The 19,685-nt window shown below is 42.5% G+C and overlaps 1 protein-coding gene and 1 long non-coding RNA gene across 2 annotated transcripts in view; one reads left to right on the forward strand and one right to left on the reverse strand.

Moving 5' to 3' along the window:
• The window catches only part of syne1a (spectrin repeat containing, nuclear envelope 1a), a 128,779-nt gene that overhangs the window by 19,295 nt on the left and 89,799 nt on the right, over positions 1-19,685 (reverse strand). The window contains exons 90-122 of the mRNA XM_026193858.2: positions 18,996-19,118; positions 18,678-18,860; positions 17,515-17,658; positions 14,969-15,199; positions 12,681-12,821; positions 11,067-11,180; positions 10,695-10,856; positions 10,038-10,226; positions 9,734-9,907; positions 7,780-7,971; positions 6,975-7,106; positions 6,709-6,809; positions 6,412-6,562; positions 6,088-6,216; positions 5,778-5,951; positions 5,395-5,610; positions 5,185-5,286; positions 4,943-5,062; positions 4,657-4,857; positions 4,382-4,555; positions 4,124-4,255; positions 3,834-4,030; positions 3,585-3,717; positions 2,996-3,178; positions 2,759-2,908; positions 2,495-2,671; positions 2,259-2,414; positions 2,012-2,167; positions 1,753-1,923; positions 1,541-1,674; positions 1,237-1,441; positions 316-498; positions 66-212 (exon numbers count right to left, since the gene is read on the reverse strand). Of these exons, the coding sequence (XP_026049643.2) occupies positions 66-212; positions 316-498; positions 1,237-1,441; positions 1,541-1,674; positions 1,753-1,923; positions 2,012-2,167; positions 2,259-2,414; positions 2,495-2,671; positions 2,759-2,908; positions 2,996-3,178; positions 3,585-3,717; positions 3,834-4,030; positions 4,124-4,255; positions 4,382-4,555; positions 4,657-4,857; positions 4,943-5,062; positions 5,185-5,286; positions 5,395-5,610; positions 5,778-5,951; positions 6,088-6,216; positions 6,412-6,562; positions 6,709-6,809; positions 6,975-7,106; positions 7,780-7,971; positions 9,734-9,907; positions 10,038-10,226; positions 10,695-10,856; positions 11,067-11,180; positions 12,681-12,821; positions 14,969-15,199; positions 17,515-17,658; positions 18,678-18,860; positions 18,996-19,118 (5,277 nt within the window). The remainder of the gene's footprint in view (positions 1-65; positions 213-315; positions 499-1,236; positions 1,442-1,540; positions 1,675-1,752; positions 1,924-2,011; positions 2,168-2,258; positions 2,415-2,494; positions 2,672-2,758; positions 2,909-2,995; positions 3,179-3,584; positions 3,718-3,833; positions 4,031-4,123; positions 4,256-4,381; positions 4,556-4,656; positions 4,858-4,942; positions 5,063-5,184; positions 5,287-5,394; positions 5,611-5,777; positions 5,952-6,087; positions 6,217-6,411; positions 6,563-6,708; positions 6,810-6,974; positions 7,107-7,779; positions 7,972-9,733; positions 9,908-10,037; positions 10,227-10,694; positions 10,857-11,066; positions 11,181-12,680; positions 12,822-14,968; positions 15,200-17,514; positions 17,659-18,677; positions 18,861-18,995; positions 19,119-19,685) is intronic.
• On the forward strand, positions 6,991-8,393 carry LOC145420682 (uncharacterized). Its single transcript, XR_013901999.1, has 3 exons — positions 6,991-7,128; positions 7,807-7,935; positions 8,196-8,393. It is a non-coding gene; the product is annotated as an uncharacterized LOC145420682 (long non-coding RNA).

A 19,685-nucleotide genomic window follows, 5' to 3' on the forward strand; every position in this document is an offset into this window, starting at 1 on the left:
CATAAAAATATAATGTTAAATAACACATTAAAAACAAATCTTCTAATGTGGACCATTCTTAATACCTTGAGTTTTTCTATACGCGTCTGGACCACATTAAGGTCGGGTGAACCCACTGGGTCCGAATCCTTCAACACTTCCTCAGCCTCCTCAGCCATGCAGATCAGCTTGTCTAGCTGCTCTCTGAAAACCCCACACGTCACAGATCCACACTAGAGACAGACAGGTGATACCGTGTAAATACAAACCCAATGGATTACCAATCGCATACCTTTCTTTAAGGTGTCTTTTTTCTTCTAGTTCCCACAACCCTACCTGCAATACATCCTGTTGCCTGTGCAGGGCGTGCTCTAGTGCTGCTAGGCGATGAGTGAGCGACAAATGGTCGGACTGAAGGGATGCCGCAGAGGAGGAGTCGACTTGGCTCCTCAGTTGTTCTCCCAGTGCTTGCAGCTGCTGGAGGGACTGCTGCACCGCGTCTTGGTCACAAAGGCAATCCTGCAATAATTCAGGAATAATTTTCAGGAAGAGAGAGAAAGAAGCTAGGAATCACTGAATGCCTGCGCACACACATCAGGCATACAAGAATTTATAACCAAAACTGGTAATGTGTTGGGTTTTTATTTGTGGTATTTGTAAGGATTGGAATTTTTGGAAACTAAAGTATCATTTGCCACTGACTACAACAAGTTTGAGTGAGCAATAAAAGTGAAGAAACTCTTAAACAGAGTGTAAGCAGCTCTGAATTCTTAACTTTGTCTGGCAGTGGTTTGCATCAGTGATCCGCAGTAAAAAATAAAAACAGTCGGCTTACAGTATTAAGACTGTGTGTCTCTAGACATGCCCCAGTACGGTCCTACAAACCCAGCATGACACCGGGGGAGACCCCTGTAGTGTAAATCAGGGGCCTGTCTTTCCCTTTGCAGTCTCCTTTGAAAAGGCTTTTGTTAGTTGTGTCATGAATCTACATTCAAGCGGACAAAAGGACAGGGTGGTATTCTGCAGTGCGGATAGAAGCTTTGTGAGCCGTCACAGTGAGCTGACAAGCAGTTTAGGAGCTTATTCCCAAATTCCTCAGAAAGGAGATTGAGGGATAGCAGGAGGAATCCTCTGATATATTCTAAGCCACAGAATATGTGGATGCAGTATTAACCTAATGCTAAGCTCAGGCATTGGACGATAACTACAGAAGAGAATGTTTAACATGTCGTGCTCCAGTGTCTCATCTCTGCTTACATTGCAGTCCTTAATCCAGGCACTGCTTTCGTCTTCAGTTATCTCCCTGTCAGTGGCGCTCCTCAGAAGTCGATCAGCACGTTCTTCCTGTTTGTGGACTGCAGTCACGCACTGGCTGTACAGTGACCTGTAGCGCTGCCACAGTCCGAGCAAGGACTTACTGGTCCTTAGCTGCTCTGAGATCTGCTCTAGCAGAAGATTCCACCTGAGGGAGAAAATTTTAAAAAGTGTTATATTCTGAAATCAACTGAGGGTATAGTTGATATTTAAGACTGAAGTCACTCAGAGATGAGTTGTTTGTTACCTGATGTTGACGTCCCGGAGAGCTTTGTTGAGCGTTTCCGCCACCGACGGGTGGCACTCCGTTAGCAGCTGGTGAGTTATGGAGCCAAACTTCCTCAAACTACTTTCCTGTTTATCCATCTCCTCCTGAAGGCTCTAAATGGCACAGGTACCCACAATGAATAAAAACTAGCCACAAATAACAGCGTGCGGTTTATTTTCTGCACTTCTCACCTCTAGACTCTCCACCTGCTGCTGCACGGCCTCCAGAGACCCATTAAGGAGACGTAGCCTGGACACAGAATAACGCCCCTCCATCAGGTAGCCATTTATCTCCTCTGAAGCTCGCCGGTACAACGTCCACTGCTCCAGCACCGACCGCAGGCTCACTTTCATCTGACTTATCTGATAGGAAAAGTGGGAGACGAAATACGTAAGTGTGGGAAAATTCAGAAACCATCTAAAAGTGACATCAGAGATGTGAGAAGCTCACCATGTGGTCCAAATGAGCCCAGGACTGGTTTAGTCCTTTAAGAGTTTCCTTTACAACACAGCAAGCTGCTCCTTTCTTATCCTGGATGAGAGCATTTCCTCGTTCCTCCGCTTTCTCTAGATCCTTCTCTTTTTCCTTCACTAATTCTTCCAACTCCTGTGAAAACAACTTTATTTATTTTAAGCTCATTATTTAAAGAACAAAAACAAAACCAAACAAACAGATTTTTGCGTGAGTGTGGTCCTACCTGACAGTCTTTGAGTGCACTCTGCACCGATGCTACATCCTCTATCCTCTGTCTCTTCTTCAATTTCTCCTCCTGTACTGTGAGCCAGGTTTTCAGTGCTTGAACTCCATTTTCATGCTCCAACCAACCTTCCACAAGTCCTTCTAAAAGCTGAATCTAAAATACAGAACATTGTGGAATGGTTAAGTGACTCGAAAATGGTGAAGAGCAGCTTTTAAGTACACGTTGAGGGCTACCTTTTCCGCAATGAGCCCCTGCAGTATCTGCCATCTTCTGTTCATAGCTCCTAGCTTCTCAGCAAAGTCCGTTTTGTCACTGCGCTTTCCCTCCACATCCTGACTGCTGATCTGCAGCACTGACTGGTTTACAAAGTCCACAGTCAGCTGCTTACACGTCAGATCTATACGAAAGCCCTGTGAAATTAAGAAGACGCATCATGAGACAGATGATGGGGAGCAAAAATATCAATCCAAGGACCGGTGGCATGAAAACCTCTGTACCTTATACTTCTGTAAGTAGTCCTGTACCACCGCTGAGCCCACAGCTGCCATGATCTTGTCCTGATCTTCCTCTATGATGTTCTCCATGAGCGAGATCCAGCTCATCAGCTCTGTGATGGCATGCCGTGATGCTAACTTCTCCATCTGCAGCTGAGGAAAGGAGAAAGAAGAAAGGAGTTAGAGATGTCCAAAAAGTTATGATAAATATTGACTTTGTAACAGCTGCTTTTCTCAAACCTGGTGGAGCTTCTCTTGTACTACAGGGATACGAGTCAGCAGCTCAGCCCACTGAGTGTCGACTTGGCCCAGCGCTGTCCTCAGGCCAGCCGTGTCCACCCTTTTTAGTCTCAGAAGCTGGTTACCTGTGCTCAGCACTGATGAGCGCAAAGACGACTTAGCGTCCACCTCTTTGGAAAACTCCTACAAGAAAGAGAAAAACAGGAGTTGGATTTCACACATTTGTTAACTTTACGTCATTAATAGGTGTGTGACACATTTTTGCTGCTGATGTAGACATAAGCATTATTAATTGTTCTTTTTACAGCAGCACAAGGGATGGGAAGAAAAAGTAAAATAGAGATACATCAGAAAAATAAAAATAAGACAAATAGTGTACAAAACCCCCCCCCAAACACTATAGTATGTAAAAATGGTCACTATTTACAGTAAAATTCACAGATTTTTTTTATATGTACATAAATTACAGTGGGAATAATAATGTATATGCATGTATTTTTAAACAGGGTGTTAGTATTAAACAGTTTGACTGCTGTCAGGATGGAGGACCTGAGTTAATGTTGACAGCCCTAATAAAACCACAACTAACCAGGAAGGCACAGAGGTGGTCTCTGACAGTCTCCAGCTCCTGAGGAACGGTCACCGACTGGGTCGTCCAGAACTCCAGTCTGTCCAGGGCCGACTGCAGCCAGTGGCTCAGCTCTGCTGACTCACTCTGGTACCTGAGATTTACAAACACACAGACTTAGAGGATACTTTCAACATCATTCAGGCTCTAAGTGTCACAAACAGGGTTGCTGAGAGACCAAGAGCGAGGACTGTAACCACAGACCCTTACCTGGTCCAGTGTTTGAGTGTCGAATCAAGGCGGTGCAGCTCCTTGTTGACCTTAGTGGTGGAGGAGAGCCAGTGCTCTCCCAGCTGTGTCAGCTGGTTCTCCAAGTCTGAGCAACCAACAGACAGAAAAAGCTTCTTGCCCTCCTCTAGTACCTGATAGAGTTGGGGCTGGTGCTCAGTCAGGCTGGCTTTAAGTCGCTTTAAGAAAGAGGATGGAACAGATAAATAATCAGTTTATTTAAAAAAGCATATCTGACTACAGCTTTCTGTAAAGTGTGCAAAGACATTCACCTGGTAGAGGCTGATCCTTTCGGTTAGCCTCTCTTCCGTTTCCTCTACCAGACCCACAGTGGGGATGCTACACTCCACCGCCTCCAGCTGTCTGCACAGAGCCTGATAGTCCTCCACGAGTCTGCTCCATGACTGTGAGAGCGAAAGGAAAGTGTATGCTATTTATTTTCATTTTCTAAACCACAAACCACTGCTCTTTGGGATTAAACTGAATAAGACTGCAGTTACTTTTAACCAATAGCTCATTATTATTCCTACCTCCAGAATCCCCTCCAGCTCCACTCCTCTTCTATGGGCCTGTTTGAGCACACTGTGGGCTAAAGCCATGGTCTCTTCCAGGGTTTGACTTTCCCTCTGAGACACCAAACCAGACACTTTACTGAAAAATGTCTGGGTGAGTATCATATGGCATTCCAGACCCTGGAAAAACTCCTGTATTAAAAAGAAAAAAACAACATTTTAAATCCGATTGTACAGTAGAAAAGATAACTAAAACCAATTAAAAAGTTACAAAATCAAAGCCCCCTCCTTACTTTGTGTTTGTCTAGTAACATCTGAACCTCTATGACTGAAGCCACTGTCATCTTTTGGTCAGCAGCCATCTTGTCCTGAGCGGTGTCCACCAGGTCATTAAGGTCGTGCAGTGCAGCTTCATACTGAGCCTTCAGAGACAAACCATGGTTCAAACTACTCCGTCTGGAGCCCACCATGAGCACCAACTCCTCGTATGCATCCTAAAAAGACAAATTAATATGTGACACAGTCCCTGTTACAGTGCTGGAGCATTATGATCACAGTGTAACAGAATGAAAGTATTACTTGTAGTTTGAGTAGCTCCTGATTGGATGATGAGTCTGATTGGAGTCCCTCTGCTTTCGTCTTCAGCTCAGTAACTTTCTGCTCAAATTCCTTCAGGCTGTCTTCCACTTCTGATAATGTCTGTAGAAAATGCAACATATTTACTATAAAATCTGTTTGTAAAAACTCCCTTTAGCATATTAAATCTGCATCTTAAATATGCATCTAATTCTTGTGTATTTGCTGCTGGTGCGCATACATACCTCTATCTGTTTGGATGCAGGTCTGTCTGCAGTTCCGGCCATCTTATGTAGCAACTGGTGTTTGCTTTCAGTCAGGGCTGTGAACAGCAACCGCAGTTCATTCTGGCAAAAATAACACAAACAAAGTCGGGGAATAAGAACAATGATGTTGTAACATCAACAAGATGCTTCACAACCCAAGTTTCCAGTAAAACTATTCAGCTTTAACACCTGGAAAGCTGAATGTTCCTGCAGCCTGTCCCTCATGGCGTCACAGTGCTGTTCCAATGCAGAGTCCAGCAGGCCCATCCTCTCCTGCAGGCCCTCTAGCGTGTCTTCCATCAGAGCTCGCTCTTCACCTCCACACAGCCTGTCCAATCCACCACCCAGCAGATCTCTGCAATTTTTCACTTCTCTGGTCATCTCCTTCAGCTGTTTATTCAAACCCTATACAGGGGAGCCAAACTCAGTTAGTATTATTTTATATTAAAACCTTGAACTCAAGTAAGACAAAAGCTTTTTGTTAATGCTCGAGAACAGCTAGTACTTTTCCTCCTGCTGCGATTTATATGTCAGACTATTTAACATCTTTATTGCTGTTTGTCTTCTCCTACCTCCAAATGTGTGAGCTGTGTCTCTGTGTCCTCAGAGAGCAGCACAGGACCAGCGAGCAGCTGATTCTCAGCAGCATCTAACCAGGACGAGGCAGCTGATACTGCAGCATACAGGTCCTGCTGGATTGTTGCCCCCCCTAAAGATGCTGCAAGCTTACTCTCACTGCCCGCTGCCTGTGAGGGGCAAAAAGATTATGCACTTGATATTTTGAAAGGCATGACTAAAAATAGTTTTGTATTACTGGTTAAAAACATTTTTTATTTTGAGAAACACAAAAGAGAGATTAACATGAGAAAATGTTTGCTTCACCTCCTCTGTGATTCTTTCTAAAGTCTGGCTGCAGGCCTCAAACGAAGCTCTAGGAGAGCAAGAGTCCTGGCTGGTAGCCTCACCTCTGAACACCACGCTGGGACTGGACAGACGGGACCGGTGGAGGACCTGCACACAAAGAACGAAATATGAGAAAGCTCAAGGTCACACTGGCAGCATGCATAACAATACAAGTGTGAAATTTCATCAGTGGAAGAAACAGTATGAACACAAACTTCTAGCTTCTAGTAAGCACATTTATTTAAAGATTTTTAAAACCATTTAATGCATAAAATAAAAATGCACAGTTTCTGGCATGTATACCGGGCTAAGCTGGTCTTGCTCCAGGGAGTTCAAGGAGAGCTGCAGCTTTGTGTTCTGATCATTATTTAGGTTTTCCCATCTCTGTCTCAACTGCTCCAGAGGAGACAAGGTCTCATTCTCCAGCAGCACTCCACCAGGCACAGACACCTCACTGCAGGAAGGAGAGGACGTCATTAGAGAGCAAGGCAACGCAAAAGCTGTGTCGTGGTCAAAATCCCGACTGGAAAAAACAAAATACTCACAATTTTTAAATGTTTTAAGGACGGAAATTATTTTTCAAGATCTTTGATAAAATACCTGTCCCCATTGGGTGTGGTTTGTTGGCCGAGTAACTCCTCTCCAACGCTGGCTACAGACTTGAGCAGCTTCCTCTGTTCAGCGACGTGCTCCTGAAGCTCCTACAAAATATATTACACTTGTGTTCGATTTTATCTATATGAAATATGCACTTTCTTTTTGCAGTGGATTCTAATAAAAGGGGAGTAATAATTACAAATTGCATATGAGACAGTCAGCTTAGGTCTTTCAAATATATATTAGAGTATAAAAGAGCTTCCTCTTACCTTCTGTCGACGCAGGTTGTCGTGTTGCTGCTGCGTGCGTGTTGACCGGGCCTGAGAGAGCCAGTCCTGAACGTTAGGACTCTGGGACAGAGACGAATCTGGCTCACTGTCCTCCTGCTCTTGCAGTGAACCCTGGGACAAAGATGGACATTAGGTATAAGATGTAATTTTGGAATAAGAGTATTTAACAGCTGCCAATTTTTAAGCCAATTTTTAGTAAGCAGAAATAAATATGCCCAACAGCCTAACACATATCTATGATATTTATCATTAAATTATTTTGAGAATGGTAAAGATGAACTAATATTTATTCATCAGAGATTGCTGCAAGCATGTACCTAGAAAGCTTCACTAGCCTTCTGATTTATTATACAGTGATTAAATATCTGAGGATTAATGTGAACAACCAAAAGGGCATGTTAAAGGAGACCAGGAGCGAAAATGCAAAGTGAAACTTTCATGTTGTGTCCTCAGAAACGCACCTGATCGAATACATTTAGTGTTTACATCTGATGAGTCAGCATCCTTTTGTCTAAGCGCCATTGTGAGACACACAGCTGTTGCTGTTTCACAGTGGAAAACAGTGGACTTTTATGAAAGCGCATGAATTAGCCTTTAGTACTTTTTGCACAATGCTAGCATTGACGTCGCAGGCCAATTCAACATAATGCAGCAGAGCAAAAGAAAAGACAAAGAAGCATGGAGGAAGGAAAGCTGGGAAGTGAAAATACACTGGGGTGTGGAGGGTTGATGCAGCCATGAATGTTGAGACAGTAAAGAAATAACATATGACTGCTGATCTCACCTGTATGTCAACTTGTTTGTCCTGCAGCATCTGCTGCAGCTCTAGCAGGCTGTCTTTGAGGGAGCGCAGTTTCAGGGTGAGCTGCTCCGCCTCGCCTTTGGTTTCAGCCCGGCCCTCCAACAACAAGCTCTCGCTATGGACGGATAGCTCTGATAGGTACGACACCTTCTGTTCGATCTCATACAGCATATTCTATTAAAAAAACAGGATTACAGTTGATCAAGCATTAGCATTTCTCATAGGTTTAAGCTGCTCTCCTCAGCTCCCAGATTAGTTTCTTAATAGAAACAGTTTTAAAGAGTCTTCCCTTTTAGACTAAAAGTCCAGAGAGAGCTTGAAAAGGCCAACAATTGTAATGAAGTGAAGAGAGGCGGTAGTTTGTATTCTCTAAGCTTGTATTCTCTTCTTTCACACAGGGAAAGAAGGGCCCTCAGTAGAGATGGGAGGTGATCATGTGCAGAGAATTTTCCACAACAATACAGTGCGCCTCTTATCCCTTAGTTTGTAGCGTCACTCTGTCATTCAGGAGGCAGGCAAAGAAACTGGTTTATCTCCACTTCTGCAAAAACCTCCATAGTGCATTTTAATTAAAATTCTCAAACACCAGTTACAAAGTTTTGCAGGTTTTTTTCTTTTGATGAACAGACCGAGTAAACAACATAATAGAAACTGCTATGATGACGCAATTAAAGCTCAAAGTTTAAAGTTAGGAAAGCATTCGATTGAGAACAGACTGAAGACATATTATATGTGAGTAGTTTTTAAGCTGCTTACATTGTGGTGTGCAGGTATTTAGATAAACAGAGTGGGTTAAGTAAGTTCAACAAAATACTTTCCTAAGGTCTCTGCATATCATACCACATTTAAAAGACGATTAACCAGAAAACTGAAATTTTAAGACACAATTTTTTATCATTATTTAATCTGGACATGAAGCTCAGCATGGTCCAGACCTTTATATGTGCAGACCACACAAAGCATATGTGAACTACAGTTTAATCAGCTTACTGTCTCCCAGCTGCTACAGACACACTCTTTAAAACACTGACTCTCTGCCTGGGGGACAGAGCGAGTATTATAACTTCTAAGAAGCCTATTATGGAGCATCACAAGGCAAATATGTAAACATCTCACAGCTCACATGTAATATGAATGTAGAATATGTGCAACATGAATATTTTAGCATCTAGGCTCTGCCGTAAATCCCCACAAGAAAATATTGAGTTTGACACAGCAGGGAGTTAGATGTGACAGTATTTTTAACATAATAACTCCCCTCCCCACAAAAATTAAATCATGAGCCTGACATGCAGAAAATTCCCAGGGGGCAAATCAAGTAGGACAGAGTATCTAATGGTGACAAATAAGAAAGAACCATGAATTATAAATTTAAACTAAAAGATTGAAAAGCTAGAAGATCTCCAGGGCAACAGGATGGAGGAAATATTGGATGAAATGTTTGAGATATTTGATATAGTACGACAACATGTAGACAGAAGTTAAAAACAATTATTTTTAAACTCTAAGTACGAATATATCACTTATATATATACACCTTTAATAATAATGGACACTAAGATTTTAGTTTTAAATTATTTAATCACAGTGGTACCGTAAAATTCAAATGCTCATATGATGTTAATTATAAACATATGATAATATTGCAAAAATATACATATATATAATTAATTAAGCTCAAGTGCAGTTATGGTTTGTTAGCACCTTCCCCAATTGAATCAATTTTCCATAAAAAGACTCCAAAAACACAAAAACAATGCATTTTTTTTTCTATAGAAATGAAAGTGAATGCAAGCATGAAGATCAGAGAGTCCAAGAAAAAGTACCATTTCTAGGACAGTGAAGCAGCCAGATACTTCAGCCTTTGATAAAAACACAGCAGCATACAAGCTGTCATCCCCAATTTTGTTTCTTTAGAGCAGATTTGGCTTCTCACCTGACAGTCGATGAGCTGCTCCTCCATGTCCATGTCTTCATTTTGGGGCTGAAGGGCAGAGCTGAGAGTGGCGCGAGTGCTGAGCAGCCAATTGTCGAGCTCCTCGGCCTCGCTGTGGTATCGCTGCAGCGCCTGCTCCTGTCGCTGCTCCTCCAGTTGTTCACTTAGTTTCTCCTGTAGAGATCAATGGGACGCATATCTTAAATTCTCAGGTGAGCTCACCAGAATTATAAAGATAAGGAGCAGACATAACATATACAAGCACATGATAAACTAGAAAAAGTATGAGGTCTTGGTAAATCACCTCCAGCAGCTGCCGTTTCCCCGAAGCCTTCATTCGAATGGTGGCCATCCTTTCTCCCAGTACAGTGAGAGTAGACTGCAGGGCCAGCTGTTCCCCAGCATCCCCATCACTCTCTGCCAGCTCCTCAGAGAAGCACATCTGTAGCTCACCAATCTCATCCTGCAGCATCAGGATCTCATCCATCAAAGCCTGAATAAACGGCAATAAGACGTGTGTGAGGATTAAAATGAGAATATACAAGAAAAAAAGAGCCAATGGGAATTAATTAAGGATGAGAAGAAGAGGCTGAATAGAAGATGGTGTGCCAGCAGTGAAAGAGGGTGTGCAGAAACCTCTTGACAGTAGTGTTGCAAAAGCAAACTGTTTCTCTTAAAGCCGTGATGTTGGCATAGCAACGAAGAACAGTGCCATGCAGTCTGTCCAACCATTGCCTTGCCCCGTGCAATATTAAACCCCCGAGTCGTACTCTGTTTCCCAAGAGCTCGCTGGTCTATACCATCTTTGTGAGGATGTCTCCCATGAGCCTTACAGATTACACTTCATGTATTACACTACTACTTTTACACTCTTTATCTGCACTACATTATGGTTCCTTTATCCCTTTAGAACACACATGAGCACATTTCCCCTAATACCACCCCCCCACTCAGCTCTCACCTGGTGTGCAGCCATCTGGCTCTCTGGAGTCTTGTTGGGCTCTAAGCCCTCATTCAGCGCCCCCTCGATGGACTCCATCTTAATGGAAATAGATTGGAGGGACTCCTGATAGTGTTGCTGCCGCTCCAGAGCCTCATATAAGCTCTTCTGTTTCTCACTGATCTGAAAATATGATGACAAAGTCAAGCTGTCAGACATGGCAGTGTCGGTCTGAGGTCACTAAAGCTTCAGGCCGGAATTTGGGACAACTCGCGCCTCGCTCAGTATGCTAGGAGACAAACTAATCCTGAGTTTGTTATTGTGTTTGTCTAACAGTAACACAAACAATAAAAATAAATAAATGTGTTGAATTAAAGTGAAGATGTGACATACCACATTCTTTAGCGTTTCCCAGGATCTCTGCAGGTCATCCAAGTTAGCAGCACTGCTTTCCATAGATGGGTCGTACAGTTCCTGAAGAGGTACTCGGCTTAGTGTACCTCGACCCTGTGAAACGAGGAAAAAGTAAGTGTGGGCTTCATTAGTGTGTCAGAGTGATGTACGCTATTGATGGGAATAGTTCTTTGGGAAACCTTTGGGCTTACATTTACAGCATAAAGTCTATAAAAAGCCTAGTGGCACACTTGGCCTAAGAATCTGAAAGTTTTACAAAAACTTACTTTTAAAATGTTTTTTTCCCAGACGTGCTTAAAAAGAGGCAGCTAAATGTTATAACTTGATACTACTTTACCTACTAAAATGCAATTCAACATTGCAAATAAAACTGGTTGACCTTGAGTCGGGTGTCTCTTGCTGATACAGCTGACGTTACTTTCTGTTCTTGCTGGGAGAACAGAATAAAATCCCTCCTTTCTCATGTTACTCTCTCACAACAAGAGAGAAGCATTTAGTTTATGTCATATATAAGTTCAACATTAACGCCTTTCTAGCACACGAGAATTTATGTGCGTTATACATAGCAAAAGATGAATTTCAAATAATTACATTTGTTGTATGAAATATGTCTCTTATGTGTTCTATGTATTCTCATAAATTGACTTTACATGTTAAACAGTCACCTACATTGTCCATTTTCAGAACTCATCTTAAAACACATTTATACCCTTTGGCTTTCGACCCAGTATGAAACACACTGATCATGGTTGTTTTTATTCTATTATATAACTGAAGTCAATATGTCATGAGTTAACAGTAATAGTAGTTCTCTTTAATTTTAAAATTAGGCTGCCCCCATAATCATATCCTGCCACACAGTGGGCATGGGTCAATCCTAAGGCAGATTAACTTAGATCTGCTGCTGCATTTCCCCCACAGCAACAGTTAGTTTAAATTCCCACATATTTCCCAGCTGTCTTTGAACTTGTTTTTTCTTTCAATATTTAAGTGTAGAGGCACATAACAGGCCACTAAAACAGCATTTTAGATTTTACAGCTAAAATAAAAAATTTGACCTTTGCTGTTTCTCCCAGCACAACGAGTGTTTCTGTTTCACTTCTACATCATTCGCGGTCACAGACAGCACAAAAAGCTACTTGATGACACCTCAGTTGTGTGTACAAAAATGGGAATGGCAAACAAAACTTCCATCAGCAAAGTAAATATGCAAACAGGAGGCCAATTTTTTAAAAAAAAAAGGAAAAGCGGGTAAAATAAGCGCAGCAAATCTCCAGCTCTCTCAAACATACTGTGCTAACAGTGATGATGGTGGGGTGGTCACTGTAGGGTGGTAAGTTGGTTTGTTATGGTGGTGATGGTGAAGAGAAGGGGATGTATTTACCTTACGTCAAAATTTTGCCACATATTCAATATTTTTTAGCTTTTGCATTTTGCAACATTTGAAGCTTTAAAGATTAAAGTGTTATCTTCTAACAATGATGGTGATGACTGAACGTTTAAAGGTGCAAAACACAAAGTGGCAATAGGGAAGTTGAGACCATCAGGTAATACTGGTCGGTTTGGAGTTTTCCAGGGTGGGATTTGCAATACCTGGTTAAGAGCAGCTTCAGCGTTAGCCCCCGGAGAGGGGGAGCGGCAGGCAGGGGGAGAGGAGACCTCGCTGTTGGTACCCTCCTCCCCTGACTCCTCTGTCACAGGGGAGAGGAGTGTGTGGCAGCGGCCGGCTGTCATCTGACCACACATACACGCCGCAAAGAAATGAAACGCACACATCAAAAGAAGCAGGTGAAAGAAAAAAGGAGGGGGAGCCAAAAAAGAAAACAACCAGATCAAAGGGGAGAGGAGACAGAGAGGGAAAAATGAGGAGGGAGAAGAAGAAGAAAAAGCATAAAAATTAATGGGGAAGTGCAGGTTAGCCAGATTGAAGTGGCAACACATACTGCTTGATTAATTACATAGTGAGTAATCAAATAACACAGAAAGGAGACCCATTAGCTCACATTAATGACACTGATATGCCTCACTGAAATTCTTCTGCCGTAACACAACATTAAAGAGCATTGCAGAGGTAAAAGTCTTTGCTGTGTGAGCAAATGGACAAACATTAGATTCCACTGGCAGTGAAGTAGTTGCTTGGATTCTTTACAGGATACATCAGGATAAAGGAATGGCCCTCACCAGGAAGCTGAGAAATCACACACACACACACAATGTACACAGACAGTGATTGCTCACATCACACATGAACCCATACATGCTGTAGAGTTAGTACACACATATACAACAGGAAAAGGTTAAAGTAGTCCTACAGACAGTAAGAATAAGGTCTCTGACAGAAAAATCCAGCAGTATCAAAGCTCAGACTCGAACAAAGCATGGCTAGCATCTCTGTTAGCCTGAGATAGCTAACAGAGACAGGGACTGGTGAATACAGCAGCAGCTGTCCTAGAAGTAGCACTGTTGTCAGTGTGCTTGCATGCTTCAGCAGAGGCAGAGCTGAAATGCGAGCCAAACCCTACTGGGCTGCTTTTTGGCAATGCGATGCAGACCTTAGTCTACTGACTCAGGACCTTCGGAGGACTGTTTCGCGGGCTTTATGATGCAATGCAAGGCAACTAAGAGCATTAGCACACCAGTATGTGTGGGAAACTGTTTGGTTTTACATTGTGAGGTTCGCTTGGTAAAACCACTGCTGTAACAATGACAACGTGCAATTTTAAAAATATCAGTAATCCATGCGTGACAGTTACCATACACGGAAAATGACAACGTTTAAACATACACACAAAAACACACACACACACACACGCAGTAATATCCTGTTTCCTGGCCTGCTGAGACGAAACACACCACAAACAACAGTAGTACACCGGGAAGGCTCAGAAACCTGATTCAGAAACAGACTGAAAGGAAGTGGGGTGGTTACTAGTGCTAACTGTATGAAAAATAAATGATTAAGATGAGGGCGACAGACAGGCTCAGGCTAACATTAAGTGACAAACAAGGTACCAGTGACACACCAGAGGAACCTAAATAACATACAGAATTAATAAAAAAAAAAAAAACCTATTCAAAACCTTTTACAGTACTACTTCTTTGCTGTAGTGGGACAAAAACTTCCCACACACGGCCGGATTTATAAAGAACTATTTTCACCTACAAGAAGAAGGAGTCAGCAACAGATGGCAATGCCCTCACAGGGCCCTGAGCTCAACATCAGTGACTCCAGGATTACACGAAGAAAGAGCCTAAATCCACAGAGCAGGTGTGGAAACATCTTCATAAAGGAAGAACCCACCTGGGTGCAAGTGTACCAGCAAGAAGTGGTGCTGTTTTAAAAGGCAAGGTTTTACACCCGCCCCAACGACCTTTGAACTTGAACTTTGAATTAAAACATAATTGGTGACTAAAAATATTCATGCCACTAGTTTAAAACATGTTGCGTAGCACTGTATCCTTATCCAGCTGTTACGTAGGCCTGAACAGCTGCACGTGAGGGAGGGCCTGCTGTTCAGCTACTTCTGTGTGGCTCATTATTATCTTGTAAATGAACTGCACAGTCATAACTGTTACCGTGACCTTAATAGTGGAGAAGAAAAGGTTTGCAGATCTAAAAAATCTAATCTTAAGTGATATTATCAGACATGCATTAATGTGGTATAAGTCAAGGGTAACTAACCTAACTGGAGTTTTGTTAAATGAAGCACATAGAAACCTTAAAGGCCCCACTGGGATCCTTGGAGTCACTTTGGCAGTCAGTGGTATGTGCAGAAAGGGAGAGATGCTACAACTTATGCACACATGCACACACATCCTTGTAATGTCTACAGGTCTATGACTGTATATCCCCCCCAAAAACCAGAGGTTTTCCCACTCACCATGACTACAGAGGGGTGTGCTGGAAGCTGCTTGGCGTCAGCTGTGGTGGTGTCTGTCACAGCGCTGGGAAGCTCCTCGTCACTCAGTTCATCCATGCCGTCTGAAAAGCCCTCCACCTCGCTGACCGTCAGCAGCATAGTGGCGTGTTTGGCCTTCACCGTCAGCATCTTGCACTTGGAGTGGAGCGAGGCGATCTGCTCCTGGTAGCCACGGATCTTCTGGGCTAACTCCTGTCAAAACATTCCAAGCAAACAGAAAACACCACCCCCAGGATCAGGAGAGTGTGGCTGAGTCCACACCACAAGATCAATAGTTCCTGTTTAAATAGGATCCTGTGAAAGTGGGTGGCTGAGTTGGATCAGCCTTGAATGTGGTGCCGGTCTGAGAGGAGTAAGCGGAGCAGACGCATTCTCTTTGGCTGTCTTTGGTGTAAGTGTAGAAAGAGAATAGCACCGCCTCACTCTCCTTTTTTCCTCTCTGTCTTTCTCACTCTCTCTCTCCTCTGTATCTCTGAGCCAATCGGAGCAGCACAGAGGCGGGTGACTCAGATCAGCGCTGAAGCTAAGACAGGATGTTTGGTTGAAGCAGAGACCATAGCAGAAATACTTCAAAATCCCTCAGACACTCCCTCTGCTACACATACACAAATGGCAAGGAAAAACAGGAAGTGATCTCACCGAGCTGTACCCTCCCCCTCCCTTGCCTGCTACTGTCGTTCTCAGCCAATCCCTTGGGCAGATTACTTCTAACAAAAGGGAGCTGAAGGAGAGAGGGAGGGCGTCTGGAGGAAGAGTGACAGAAACGGTGTCAAATTACAAGTACGCTAATGTGCCAGCGGGCCAGCCCATCTCTGCCTTCCTCCTCCACCCCTCTTTTCACCCTCTGTCCCACAGATGGTCATTGCACTGATAATCAGGTCATGTGACTAAAGGGGACAGTGGAGTTGCAACTCTCTGCTGAGCTTAGAGATCTAACTTAGACATAAAAGTGCTGGCATGCCAGGCTGCTCTGCTGCGACAAAAGTGATTACAGGGTTGAGAAAATATCTGCAAATATCTGCAACACCTGGGTTAATATTTTCCAGGCAGTCAAACATTGGAGTAAGATATAAATCTGCCTGAACCGTGCAGCAGAAATTAAAACGTAATAAAAGAAAAAAATGTTGCCTGTGGGGAGACACGATGTTTCTCTGCAGGTCTTTGCATCTGCACTCCCCCTTCACAATCTCCTTCTCGGCATGGGAGATCTAACATACTCAGCAAAGTGAAACTGCAGCAGAGGCTCAAATCGCTCAGGTGAAAACCATCTAACTCTGGCATCTGTCTATGCAGATTATATTTACATGCACCATCAGATAAAACTAGGAATGTGCGTGAGTTGGGCTTGTAAAAGCACCACACAACATTTTCTCTGGATTGCTGTTTGGGAAAATGCATGCTTTGATCATGTTAAAAGGGAGATTAAATCAGATGTTTTTAAACTGGGATTTAGGGGGAATGATGGAAAGGGGTATTAATTGACCATTTATTTTTAACCAGGGTCCCTTGATGGCTGACAGCAAGGAGGTTTTGGGTTTGAATGTGCAGATTGACTTGCATCTAACTCCCACAGTCCAAAAACATGCATGTTAGGATTGGTCTAAATTGACTGTAGGTGTTTATGTGAGCATTGTCGACTGCCTGGCCTGTCTGTTTGGTTTAGCTGAGGGAATTGCCTGGGTGGAGCGTACAGAAGGAAGCACATGTGCATGCTGTGAATTCCCTGGACTACACACCTCTGTGCCATTCTCAAACAGGTGTAATAAGACAGACAAGCATTTGTACTGAAGAGCTGGAAGATTAAAGAACAATTCATGTCCAACCTAACCACTTTGACATTTGTGTTCTCACACTAGATTTACTCAACAATTTCAGGGCTCTATAGAAGCAGCTTTTGCTTATAATGAATGATGCAATGAAATGATAGAATTATAGTTTGAGTCATTTTAGTCAGGCTTTCCTAAGGCTAATTTAAGATATATGATACATTCACTGGTGCCACAACTTCTGCTTTTTGCCTCTGTGCATTGAAACATAGGACAGGAAACATAATGACTCAAGTTCTCTGTTTCTTTCACTTAACTCTTTGATGTTAAAAATACTGACCTCAATAGAAATGTCTGAATGTCTGAGGCATCAACTAATTTTTTAAGAGTCACACTCAATTTGGTTTACGGCAGAAGACTAAAATGTTGTTCTAGGAGCAAATCTTGTAGGGAGGGCCAGTGAAACCACTGTACAGAAGTTTAACCACACAATCCCTGAGAAATATATAAATATTAAAAAGCCAAAATTTCTATTCTACTTTACATTTTCCAAAGCCATTCGGATGGGAATCTTTGCAGGGCCAATTCTGGCCTTATTTTTGACAACCTTGGATAAGACAATCATAAAGCTGCATTTTATTGATAATGTTGATGATTTGGGGGTTACATGTTTATCACCTACACACTGCTGTTCTAATAAACCGAACAGATAAATGACAGAAAGTAAGGAGACCCTCATACCTCGTGGTGGTGTATCTGAGCCTGAAGTTCCTGTATATTATTAGTGGAAACGGGCCGGTCCTGAATGATCCGATGAGCTTCTTCAATTAATCTCTGGAGGTTCTTCACTTCCTGTTCATACTGCTCATACTGCACCACGGCCTCCTGTCAGGGCGTTAAGGTAAAATGAGATGAATGAAACTGTATTTACTATATAGATCCCTGAAGGAAATTATATTTTCCCTTCCCAATCTTCGCAGGAAGTCAAGTTCTAAACTTTTACGTTGACTCTCATATCCATACGCAGTAACTGGTACTGAGCATGCTCATTATATTGTTGGTAAGCTCTTATTAGACAGAATAATCTGTATTTTTCATTTGCTGATATTGAAATAATGCAGGTGTGTGAGAGCTAAATTACCACGATTAGAATATTGTGATTACAAAGATAGATGTGAATGTAAATGGTAAATGGACTGGTTCTCATATAGCATTTTTCTACTCTATCTGTGCACTCAAATCACTTTATACAACTTGCCTCATTCACACATGCACTTTTTTCTATGTTTTTTCTAGTTATGTGCTTTCTATCTATCTAGCAACTTGGGGTTAGTATCTTTCTCATGGATATTTGGACTGGATCAGCCAGGGACTGAAGAACCAACCTTCCGATTAGTAGATGACCGAATCAGAAGGTCTGTGTATCAAAATGTTTTAGACAGCCTGTCACAAATTTGACCTTGAGCCAGAACAATGTGCCCACATGGGAGATGAACTGTTTCAGTTCTTGTTAAACATGATGTATTTGGTTCAAATGGATTGACTGATTTATTGGCTGACAGTCACTTGCTTCGTCCTCAGGGCTAATCTTCACTACAGTTGGCCTCTGATGGGGGCTTAAAGAAAACACAGACATTCCTGAGAAGGCTTGTTGAAACACTACAGAGCCCAGGTTTCAGAGCATCCACTCTTCAAAGCAATAACTCTTCTCATCAGCTGAAATTTCAGTGCTACTTTTAAGCGATAAAATACTAACAAAAACAATGCAACTGAAAAAAGATATAATTTTGATAGTAGGGTTCTTATCACAAAGGCTGATAATGTAGTGTTTCTTGTCTCTGTCACTATGACTTTATATCTAACAGCTCATCAACAGCCTTCATAATACTCGGGCTGCCTTTTACCTGCAGGATGTTGCACTGCTGGATTGTGGTGTGTTGCACTTGGCTGGCTTCTTGCTGCAGAGTCTGAGCTGTGCGGCAGATAGGCAGACTGGCCACTACCTCCTCTGGCAGCCGGAGGGCGCTCTGACACTGCTGAACAGCAGCTACTTGCTGCTTAAAGCCCTCCATTTCCACCAGCAGACGCTTATTGAAAAGCAAAGAGGTTGATAATAAGACGGGAGATAGAAATGCTAGATGTATATCAATGGACGCTAATTTAAATGACATCTGCAGACTGACTGGACACAAGCTGTTTGCCAGTATTATGTTTGTGTTTACCTGTCTCTGTGTCAACTGCTCTCTGAGACTGAGCTTGTTAAGTTCAGGGGAAGCAAGTGTGGCCTGTATCTGATCTACAGCAGCATGGAGGCTCTTGACCTCCGCTTCCAGACGCAACATGTCCTGAGGAGAGATACAGACATAACAAATCAAGGGAAAGTATATGTGGGCAAAGATACAAGATAGAATGTAGCTTCTGTACACAGCAGTAATCAAACCCACATGAAAACAGATTTTTAAAAGTATCAAAGCTCCTTTGTGGATATCTAATGCTGCAAATGTTTTTTTTCCCTCAGTGCAGTTTGAATGATGAAGATAGTGGTGCCTCTCGCTTTAAAATGTATTCATTTGCAAATTCTAACTGACCTTAATGTGCATCATTGGAAAGAAACTAAATTACAAGTCGCTACAAATTAAACTCGTGCTCTGCAATCTAGACCCAAAAAAAAAATCTAACTCACAAGAGGAGTTGTAAACAGATTTCCAATGCACAGTGTTATTAGCAACAATCAGCAACAGACTGTCGTCTGGGAAGCAGCTGCATGGCAATCAGATTAGCGTAACAGATTACTGCTGCACACGCTAAATGAAACAGTGCCTTCCATTATGATGGAGTAATCTGTCGTGAATGACCATAAGGGGGCACTGTTGAGTTGTGGCTAAATTATAATTGACTCAATTTGAAAGGAT

The sequence above is a fragment of the Astatotilapia calliptera genome, chromosome 15, assembly GCF_964374335.1.
Source record: "Astatotilapia calliptera chromosome 15, fAstCal68.1, whole genome shotgun sequence".
NCBI lineage: Eukaryota > Metazoa > Chordata > Actinopteri > Cichliformes > Cichlidae > Astatotilapia > Astatotilapia calliptera.